We start from the raw sequence: 11,938 nt of genomic DNA on the forward strand, positions 1-11,938 counted from the left end.
TATATATATATATATATATATATATACATCGTTGAAAAGTTATCAAGAATATGTAGCCAATTCTGGATAATCAAATACTTGCACGACTAATGAGACAATTATGTATCAAATACTAAAGAGATCTTATTTTAATTGAAATATTAATAATAATAGGCAATTAAGCAATGAATATTACCAAAAATAAAAATGAAAGAATATTGGAGTATATATTCATGACATATTCAAATATCACATTTATATTTGCCAACTTCAATTTATACTTGACTGTCAAAATCATAATACAATATATGAAATTGTATTGGTGATCTGCAGAATATCAATTATCATATTTACTGGCTATGTATGCGTTCCGAACTGTTGAGGAAAAACCACTTAATTTTGTAAAAATCACAGAATATCAATCACTCAAATTAACTTGATTTATATTAAAAATCTTTAGATTGCAAGAGATATTATAATCCACATATTTATGCAATTTTAGTTCAAAAATTAACCATCAAATAATAAGACGAAACTATATACTACTAATACTTTTCAGTGAGCTGGATTGTTTTTTTTTTTTCAGATGACATTTGGATTAGAGAAAATTGGGCTTAATTGCATTTTTTTTAATTCTTAAATAGAGTGATTTGGCACTTTAATCCTATAATTTGTTAGAATTATAAAATGGTCCTTCACATTTTTTAATTTCGTGTTTTTAGGACAAAATTAAACGAAATTTCAAAGTTGGCTTTTAATGGCATATATTCATATGTTGGTAATAATTGAGAAAAATACCGAAAGAATATAATTACAGGAATAAAAATACAATTAAACCAGAAAAATGTACGGATCAAGACAATTTTCGTATATATCATTGCTCTAATTAACGACAAACATAAGCTGAGTTGTTTTTTTTCAAGGTTATGCAACTTACAATCAGTACAAAAGATTATGCACTATTTCCATGCATATACTTTATCCAAGGCTTTTGGAGGGTAATAACCGGAAAAATAAACGCCGTCACTTTTTACTGCATAATAGCACTAACCTGAATGACACCTATAACCCCATGCGGATCTAAAAACATCAAAGACTGTATCCTTCGAACCCCACCAAATATGACAAAAAAACAAAGTTCTCATGAAAAAATTTGAGCAAAAAGACCAATGAAAGTCGTCATTTATATGAAGTGTATGATATCCAAGATCGTTATCTTTAGACTGACAGTGCACCACTAAAGGTTCAGAATTTTCAGGAAGGCTATTGACTAGATGAACGACAACTTCCGGACTTCCAAGGAAACAAGCTTTTGTTTTTCCTTGACAAAAGCAAGTTAGCATGATAAAAAGGGATAGGAAGTTTTTCTTTTGTGTTGTATCTCATGTTGTTTACTTTGAAATATTACTTCAACTTATTTGTCTCAATCTTTCTAATATGTTATATAGGATTGGGGAATAAGTGCTTACTAATTATTCATTAAGAATTTAGTTAACAATATTATTTTAAAAATTATATTACATCATGAATGTAAATTAGATCCATAGGAAAATCTGTCCAAATTAAAACCTGTTTTTGTTGACTTTTAACGAATAGGCATCATGGGAACTTGTAAGAAATTCAGACAACTTTTCGATATTTACCAAACTTTTGAGAAATGCATATAATCAAATTAAATTAGCTGACTATATATGATTGGTTTTATAAACAGGCAGATATTATGTTCAAGCAAAAATTAAGCAGATTCTTTCTTAGGAGTCTGATTTATATATATTTAGAATGTTATATTGGGTTCAAAGTTGACTAAGAATCAGAATACGATATATATGACATTGTATTTGTGATCTGTGGAATATAAATTATCATATTACAATCACAAAATTGTACTAGAAGAAAATATAATATTAATGACAAAATATATTAAGTGATGATAATTTTTATTTTATTACAACATGATTATTAGTGGAAAAAATTGTATATAAAGTTGTCATTATAGATAATTAGTCACATATTTATGGTAATAATTTAGTGAAAACACAAATTTAATGACGATAAATAATTAATTCTCACCAAGTTGTTAACATACATGAGTTACTGATTGCATTTAGTGATGATTTTATCCATAACTTTGTCACTAACTTCTATTAGTGGTAGTTTGAAATAATAACTATGACCAATAAAATTATAAAACTCGTTATTGTGTAAAAATATTTTTTATTAACACAATATATATGCTTAGTGACAATATTTAAATTATCATTTGAATTTTTTTAAGTAAGATTGACGACTCAAATTTGCACTCGACTCAAGATAAAGCCCAATAAGTGTAAAGGCCCAATAGGAGGGCCCACGAGTACGCATAGTCCAAGATGTGGGGTTCTCGGCCTGCAAGAAAAAAAAGAGGAAGAGTTCTAACTAGAACCCAGTAAAGCCACCACAGGCCCAAGATTTGAGGGAGCGAACACCTAGATGTCCGTATGTCACCACACACACTTGGCTAGAAGGCATTTGGAGTGACCGCGATCAAGGATCCAAGAAGATCACCTTACACGACTCGCATGCACCTTAGGAATTCCACCCTAAAGAACAACTTATCCGAACCCTAAATAACAAATATGACTTCTTAAGGATCTTTGCAAAACTTTTTCGAGAATTGTTAAATTAAAAAAGGTAAAGGAACAGTTGCACAAGTTACAGGACGGGAATACCAACAGAGTATAATTACAGAAATAAAAATGCAAATAAAATCAAAAAATTGTAAGGATCCAGACAATTTTCGTATATATCATAGCTCCAAGCTAATGACGAACATTAACTGAGTTTATTTTCAAGTTTATGCAACTCATACTTAATACAAGAGATTATACACTATTTCCATGTATATACTTTATCTAAGCCTTGTGGAGGGTAATAACCAGAAAAATAAATACTGTCACTTTTTGCTGCCCAGTAGCACTTACCTGAAGGACACCTATCACGCCATTCGGATCTGAAAACATCAAAGACTATATCCTTTGCACCCCACCAAAAATGACAAAAAAATAAAGTTCTATTGAAAAAATTTGAACAAAACGACCAATGAAAGTCGTCGTTTATGTGAAGTGTATGATATCCAAGATCATCATCTTTAGACTGACAGTGCACCACTAAGGGTTTAGAATTTTGAGGAAGGCTATTGGCTACATGAATCACATATTCCTTCCCAAGGAAACAAGTTTTTGCCATTCCTTGACAAAAGCAAGTTAGTAAGATAAAAAGCAATAACACGTTTTTCTTTGTGTTATAGCTCATTTCGTTTACAATATTACTTCAATGTATTTGTCTCAATCTTTCTAGTATGTTATAAAGGATTGGCGATTAAGTGCTTACTAATTATTCATTAGCAATTTAATTAACAATACTATCTTAAAAAATATATTACATCATGAATCTAAATAAGATCGATAGAGAAAATGGAGAATTAAAACCTGTGTGTTGACTTTTAACAAACAGGCATTATGGAAACCTATGAGAAATTCACACTACTTTTCAAGAAAAAGAATACAAATTTAGTTCAGTAACTTGTGAAGGGTAGTATTTTTGGTCTTGCATGAATTGATTTTTGTAATTTAATCCTATAATTTTAAAATTTTGGCAATTTTCATCATTTTTCAGTCAAACTACATGTTACTTGCACATGACCTAATTAAATTGTAAGTTTAGTCCTGTGGCATTGGCATTTTTAGTTTTATAACTTAGTGTAGTAGGTATTTTTTTTCCTGCAAGAATTTATTTGTAAAACTAAAATTGCAAGTAAATTGCCATTTCTAGCCAAATGAGCCGGATAAGGACCATATTGCTAAAATTATAAAAAGTTATAGAATTAATTTACAAAATTCAATTTCGTACAGATCTAAAAATCCACTTCTAAAATATAGAATTCAAATTATAATTTTCCCCCACTTTTCAATATGTACCAAATTTTGCACTTTACATAAAATCTCAGAATTTTTGTGAAGATATTATAGTAATTCAAACCTGAATATGGCAAAACAAATGTAAATGCCAGGACTGAATTGATGATTTCATGTAATATTACATACAGCAGAAAATTTTTCTCTTGGAATTTATTGCGTAATTATATGTGACGAAATAAATTACAGATATTAGTATGGGAAATGATTTTCTAAATATGATAGGTCAAACTTCAATACAAAAGTTCAAATGCATTTGAAAATAATCAAACAAACCTTGGATGATTATAGAAATGTTAGCAAATAGTGTTGCAACATCAAGAGAAAAAGTAATTCAAATAATCTAAGATTAATTGGACTGAGTAGCAATTCAAATTTATTTAACATTTTCAAGTCCATCGTAAATCATCGATAAGATCATGTACTATTTCCAGTTGTATACTTTTTCCATGCCTTCTATAGGGTTGTCGCCAGAAAAAAAGATACCGTCACTTAGGGCTCCCCAAGTGCACACACGTGAGCGACATTTGTCTCGCCATGATGATTTGTAAACGTCAAAAGTTATTTGTCTTGAACCCCACCAGAGATGACAGAAATATAAAGTGTTATGAAGAATACTTTCGCAAAATGACCAAATTTAAGGAAGAAAGGGTGTGATTTCCAAGGTCATCATCTCCAGAGGCACAATGCAAAATCAGTGGTTTAGAATAAGAAGGTAGGAGAATATTGATTACACGAACCTCATATTCAGGAGAAAGTGTACAACGTCTGGCCATTGCATGGAGACATAAAGTTGACAGAATAAGAAAGGCGAAAAATAGGTTTTCGTTCGTGATATGTGCCATGTTGTGTGCTCGAAATAATGAAATAAAACTCGAGATATATGTATTATATGCACCTCCTTTGATCTTTATATTTACTTGTAGCCTTGAGAAATTATGCATATTTCAAAATTAAAGATAATCATCATAGCAATTCAAAAATCATAGTTGACAAAATCAAATATATAGCTGATTATGATTGGTGCTATCCATAATAGCCACATACTATGTTTAAGAAAATATTAAGAAAATTCCTTCTTAATTAGGTATATGATTTATAGTAGCTGATTATGATTAATCAAATATTTGCACAACCAATTAGGGATGGATTCTGAAGTAAAATTTTGAAGTGGCCCAAAAATTATACTAAAATATTGGGTTCACATTGGCAATTAAAATAATTGGGGGCCAATATATAAAAAAAACATATTAATCTTATCGATGTTCTATACTTGCCAAATTTAATTTAGAGTATTATACTGGGTATAAACTGACTCAGAAAATCAGAATACAATATATCACTTTGTAATAATTTTGATTTTCTCACAAGATCAATTATTTATGGAAAAAATTGTAAATAAATTTGTCATGATAGATAATTAATAGCACATCTATAGTAACTTAGTAACACCGTGTATTTAGTGACAATTTGCTATATATATACATGCATCACTAATTGCTTTTTTTAATTACAACTTTATTCCACAATTCTTGTCAATAGTTATTATTAATGATAATTTTTAAAAATAATTATGGGATCAAAAAAAGCCATTTTTCCATCACTAGAAAAAAAATATTATTGGCTACAATATTAGTACCTATGGCTAAAAACCATGATAAATTACTACTATTATCTATGGTTAAATAAAATCGATGCAAAAACCTAACTTTTCCATCATAAAAAAATTATTTGCCACGACTAAGAGTTATAGTCAAAACATTCGCCATGAATTTTAGCCACCCTTACAAAAACTACGGCTAACAACCGTTGTGCGGTCGTGTTAATAACTATTTGCTACAACTATTTTTTATTAACCATGATACTTAACCGTTGTTAATATTATAATTTTTCTAGTGCATTAAGTTTCAAAAGATCTCACTCGTAGTTATTTCATCTTATTCTGTTAGTATTTAAAAAAAAAAAACCCACAAGGCTGCGTACTACACAGAAGGCCGAAAAATTAGTCGCGACGTGTTCATTTTCGTCCAAATACTGATGGATCTGACCGAATGACTAAAACTGAGAATATTTGTGACTTATGTGTCCATAAATGAAGTCTCGTAATTAACAGGATAAAAAGTGTATATTGACTCTAATATTTGAGAGGAAAAACGTTATTTCTTCTAATAACTCAAAGTTGCTGATCCAATTAAGAGCTTAGATTATAGAAATGACACCTGAAAATATTCACTATATTTTTAGGATAAATATATACTTCAAGTTTAAAGCCGCACTATGTACTTTATCTTTTCCAAATAACCTAAAAAGTAAATTATAACGACTTCTTCTTAGATTTGGTATAATTACGAATACCCTCTCATTATTTGAAAAATTATCAATATCCCTCTTATTTTAACTGTCGTGTAACAATTAGCCCATTTAGCCATAGTCTTGAATTCAAACCCTCAAATTTCCCAATTTTCTCTCGTCAAAAACCCCTAATCCCCAAATCCCTAACGAAAGACAAGAAATCCAAAATCAACAAAAAATTTCTTCAATCTTTTGGACCAACTTCATTTCTACCAACCCTAGTGTGAATCTGAGATTGAATTGAGAGTGTGAGTGTCGTTCTCACAACAGGCTTGAATCCGAGAGTGAATCCAGTATAAGGAGGTGAGAGCTTGTTTCATGGCAAGGAGAAGCAAGCATGCTTTGGCCTTTAATTACACCAAACTATAGTAAATTTACTATTTCTTTGTATTTGTGCCCCTATTTCTTTTTTTTTCCAACCCCCCCCCCCCCCCCCCCCCCCCCCCCCCCTTTTTCTTTTTTTTCCCATTTCCAACCCCCTCCCCCCCCGAAATATATGCCCCTATTAAATGAACATTTTAAAAATAGAGCAATATTTATGCAAAGTCAGGTAGAGTCATCATGGCTTGAGGAAGAGGTACATGAAAAATTATTTGCTATTAATATTTTGTGAAAATGGTGAAGCAGAGGCGATTTCATAGATATTAATTCTAAGTCAATTTCTCCAAATAAAATAAAAGGGGGTTTTGTTTGAAGTTTAATTAAAAGATGAAATTAAAGAGGATGAATAAATATAAGAGAAAGCTTTTCAATTAAAATCAAATTCATACTTGATTCCACTGCTAATCATTGATGCATAGATAACAACCATTCAAATAGATAAATTGGTTGTGGTCATTGGTATAACCTAAAAATCTTACCTTTTCGTTAGCCAAGAAACACTAAACACCCTGTATATAATCATGGCAAAAACAAAGAATATTTTCTTGTGCAGAGCAACAAAACTTACAACACTGAGTAATTATAGGAATTGGCTACAGTTTTTGCATACACAGAATGTACAAAACGAGCTGCAATTAGAGCTAATAATGTCTCCTCACCTCAGAATGACCAGAAAAGGGCAAATGAAACTGGGGAGAGAAGTATTGAATGAGCAACCAGTTCATCTATATACTTCCTCTTCATTTTTATAAGTGAATTATGCTATAGATCTGTTTATACGTCAAGAACGCTAACATAATATTAACCCATTTTCCGAATTCTTCACCCTACATGTACTTGTATGTAGTTTACGTCTAGAAATCTATCACTGGTGCTATCAGCTATTGCTGCATCATGATGACTTTGTACAGGAATGATACGTTGAGAGTACTTCATCATCTTTCTCGACTATTTTGAAGTGCATTAAAGACTTCAAGAAACCATCATTTCATTTGCTCGCCACCAGCCAAACGTCTTTTCTCTTCCTCAACCTGCTCAAGCAAGGCTTCTATCTCGGCTTCTGTTAAGCTTTCCAATCTTTTCTGTTAAACCATGTCAAAACAAAGTGGAAAGATAGCCAAGGCCATAATAGTACCAGAAGACATTGAAATTGGCTTTTAATGAAACAGCAGAAATACAAAAAATAGAAAGCTAACAGTGAGAAGACTATTACTATATGGCTCAAATCCTTCATCACATGTTCAAGAGTGGATAACATAGTTTTCCTTTTACCCTTTTTTCTTTGAATTGAATGCATATTAATGTAAATAATAAATAAAATATAGAATTGAATAGGAAGACATAGGATTATCCCAGGGACTGGCTTGATATGGTCAGTTCTTGCCCAGAAAATAGAGAATGCAAGAGAGTGAGTTGTTAAAATCAGATGACCCTTTCCTGGAATAGTCCTACGTCTTCCCCTTCAATTCTATATTGTAATCAGTTCTTGCCTAGAAAACAGATAATACAAGATTTTGAGATGCTAAAAAGAAAAACGAGACATCGAGTTAAACATGACTTTACCTCCATGACTTTGACTTCATAGTCACGTAACTGTTGGGCATATGTCATTTCCTTATTTGAGACTCTGAAGATATATGTTGAAATCCATCCTACAGTCAGACCTAAAACCAGGACCAACTGAACGACATTCCCAGCCTGTAATGGATCAACTCCAAGATACTGCATAAAAGTTCAAGAAAACAAGAGGTATGATAGTATCAAGATCCAGGTATCTCATGATAATATCATTTTATTGTTGGTGAAGATTATAGAGGCAACTGAATACTTTTATGTCTCATTTACATGTAGCTCATACAACAAAGTAGGATACCCATAAGAAAGAATATCACCTTATATCATACTACCGTGAGTATGAGACAGAAAGAGGTTCCTGTGTGCGAGTGTTGCATTGCCAATGGCAAAGAGTGGTATTATGAAGAAAGGAAGCACATTATTTTGGAATAAAGGTTACATGAGGAAGGATACCTCCAATCCACTTTCCAAACCAATACCAGCAACAGTAACACCAAGTCCAATTAGTAAAACATCCTTCCTTGTATATCCAAAAGGTGTCTGCAACAGGAGCAAGTAACTAATATGACTAACATGACTTAGGAATACCTGTAGCGAAGTGTTAAGTTGACACATTGCTATGGCATTGAACATTTGAAAAATGACGAAATCATACAACATTACAGGAGTTATAAGTTATCATTTCCATTAACGGCCAACCAATGAATAGTGAACGAATAATGCTCTATTGATTGTATGTTAACTTTTATAGCAAAAGGTTTAACAATCTAAGCAAGGGACTGCAGATGGAAAATTATGCTATGCTAGAAATGGCAGTATAGAAAGAATATGTATAATAAAAATCAATAAGCAATAAACGGACTCCACATGCATAGAGTAGAGGACAGAGTGTAGGTTTGTGCTAATGGATGGTGTCTAGACATGCCTTCTCCTGGTTCGAGGGTTCATCTCTATCCCCACCTAAGTTCGGGGAGTTGCTGCATCTGGTAATTGTAGATACTGATGTCTTCGATATTGAAGAAAACGAAGTTCTCTTCAGGAAAGGAATAGCTCCTTGTGTGATAAATTTTCGAGAATAATTCCTTTCTGTAATTTTATTCAACCATACAGAATCAGATGAAGGGAAAGTAAATGTTAATAAAAGTAATGCAGACACGGACATAAATATCAACGGAAAAGTATATACACAATTAGACGTATATTTAAAATTGCCAAAGTATGCAATCAAACATGACTAAGACATTATTAAAGTTCAAATTAGTAATCCAACATAAATATGACTTCTCCCTGTCCCCTGGTATTTATTGTTGAGAGAACAGAATATTAGCCTTTTTCCTTTCATTTATTGATTCTTTTCTTATAGCTTCCACTAATCCAGTTCCTACACCATCTATATTGTTCTTTGTGCTTTGTTTCTTCCGTTATTTTCGTTTATTATCTTCTTTTCCTGAAATGATGATTGCAAGCACAACTACTATGTTCAAGTTCACACAGCTGAAACTATGACGCAGGCATGACAGCCCATCAACCCACCCAACAGAATAACCATATATAATGTCAGTCTCAGCCCAAACGGAATTTTTAATCCACATTGTTGTCTACAATATTTTCTTTCTCTTAATAGCATACACATGTCTTTCATAAGCTTGAGGAGTATTATACAAATACATGCAACGTCTCCCAGTACAGATAAGTCAGATCTGTGAAGAATGTGTTTAACAGAAAGAAGAAAGTTTTGCAGTGAAACTGAAGAGTAAACATCTGCAACAAAAAGAATCAAATTCAGTGAGATCATTAGTCCAAAATGTGCACCTCAGTGCACACTGCACCATCAAGCTATGATTGCCTTAGTCTTCCTGAACAAATGCTCCAGAGTTAATTAAATTCATTGAGGTTGTATTTAGATTGAAGGATTTGAAAATTTCAAATCCAAGATAACAAGTACGTTGGCCTTGTTTGGCCAATTACGCGTTACAAAGGATTTCAAATCCTTGAACTTGTATTTTGATCTAAACTTTGTGGACCTGTCATGAACTTCAAATCCCTTTAATGTTGACTCTTTGAAATCCTATCCCCATATACATGCTTCCTTCAAATCAAATCTTTCCATCCAAATGAAGTATTTGTGTGCCTTGCTACTATAGGACAATGAGAGTTATCCACATAACATAGGACTTGGCTCATCAAAGAACATCACGGCATGCCCATTTGAGTGATAATCTTCGGTAGAATTAATATACTCACCCGAGCCAGAGGTAACAATTTCTTGAAATACCCTACACCCTCAATTTTCATACGAAGGAACTAAAGCCACTAAGTTCCATAATCAAGCTCTCAAAACAACATAAAATTTCGACGAAAAATCATCACCATACTCATCAGCCAGAAGTCTCACATCTAAGCACCACGTAAATCCATCAGAAACACCAGTAATTTATCAAGAAAGTTAGCCAATTGAACTGACCTTTCAAGAAGCACTGAGCCCGTCGCTTTCTGGATTGTCGCAATGGAAAAGCTGATGAACCCATAATAGAAATGGGCCTATTTTTGCAAAATATACTGTTGTTACAAAGATCTATGCATGGTGTGGTAGCCATTGCTGATATCTTCCCGTGCTTTTTTATGGGGAGAAATGAGTCTCAATATATATCCTTTTTTCTTGGTGGAAATTAGATAAGATGGATGAGAAGCGGATTGTATATGTTGTTAAGCGCACAGCCCGCTCGGAGTGTCGAGTCGGGTCGGGTAGTATGGCTCGGACGGTTCGGGTGGGAGTCGGGTCGGGTAATGCGTCTACACCAATCTCCCGCATCCCCCCTCCGCCGCACGCCGCCCCCACCCTATCTTCCTCAACCGCCTGCCCGATCTTCTTCCCCACCCTGGCGCCGCCTGCCAAAAACCGAAAAAAGCCATCTTCCTCAATCTCCGGTCTCCTCCTTTTGCCGCACTACATCTTATGCCAACCCAGAGCATCACCTTCTATGTGAATTGAGGCTAGTCTGACTTTCAGCTCGTCGGATGTATTCTTGTAAACCTGGAAGAACACTTCTAAATCCAGCCACTTTGCCAGAAAACCTGGGGAACTCGCTCCGGGACAACATCGCTGTATTGGCGGATGAGTTGCTGAGTTGTTCAATTTTGAGGCCAAGCTCGTAAAACCCGTTTGCTCAGGTCCTAAATGCACTTCGTCCGGCTATCCCGTCGACTCTTCGTGCCGGTATGATGCTTGCACCATACCTATGGATTCCAAGATGGGCGGGGCGGGCCGGGGCGGGCCGGGGCGGGGCCATATGAATTGGGTCGAAGATGGATTTAAGTTAATGGGTTCTAAATGAATTGAGTTGCCAAAGGTCGGGTAGCATCGAATAAGTGATATTTTTTTTATATGTTTAAAAGATTTAAAATTTTAGATAATAATAACATAAAAGTATTTTGAATACAATTTATAATATAATATGATTAAATTTTATTTATTTATTATTTTAAATAGTGATCATGTACATTAAAGATGAATATTTTATATGTATATTGAAATTTATAATGTAATCATATAATTCGAATTATATATTAAGAACAAGAATAGGAATTTACATGGTCACATAGGAATTGCAAGTTTTAATTATACATAAAATCCTCCACTTTTTTCATTAATTTAAAAATATTAATTTACTAAATATATTTTTGAAAATTCATTTCTC

The 11,938-nt window shown here is 33.0% G+C and overlaps 1 protein-coding gene across 1 annotated transcript; it reads right to left on the reverse strand.

Annotated features, from left to right (window-relative positions):
• Positions 7,182-11,509, reverse strand: LOC105171863. The gene is made up of 5 exons (XM_011093109.2): positions 10,705-11,509; positions 9,166-9,326; positions 8,694-8,780; positions 8,229-8,387; positions 7,182-7,747 (listed from the first exon to the last, which is right to left on the reverse strand). The coding sequence occupies exons 1-5, from the start codon at positions 10,835-10,837 to the stop codon at positions 7,649-7,651; spliced, it is 639 nt and encodes a 212-aa protein (XP_011091411.1). The 5' UTR covers positions 10,838-11,509; the 3' UTR covers positions 7,182-7,648.

The sequence above is a fragment of the Sesamum indicum genome, linkage group LG10, assembly GCF_000512975.1.
Source record: "Sesamum indicum cultivar Zhongzhi No. 13 linkage group LG10, S_indicum_v1.0, whole genome shotgun sequence".
In the NCBI taxonomy this organism is placed as follows: Eukaryota; Viridiplantae; Streptophyta; class Magnoliopsida; order Lamiales; family Pedaliaceae; genus Sesamum; species Sesamum indicum.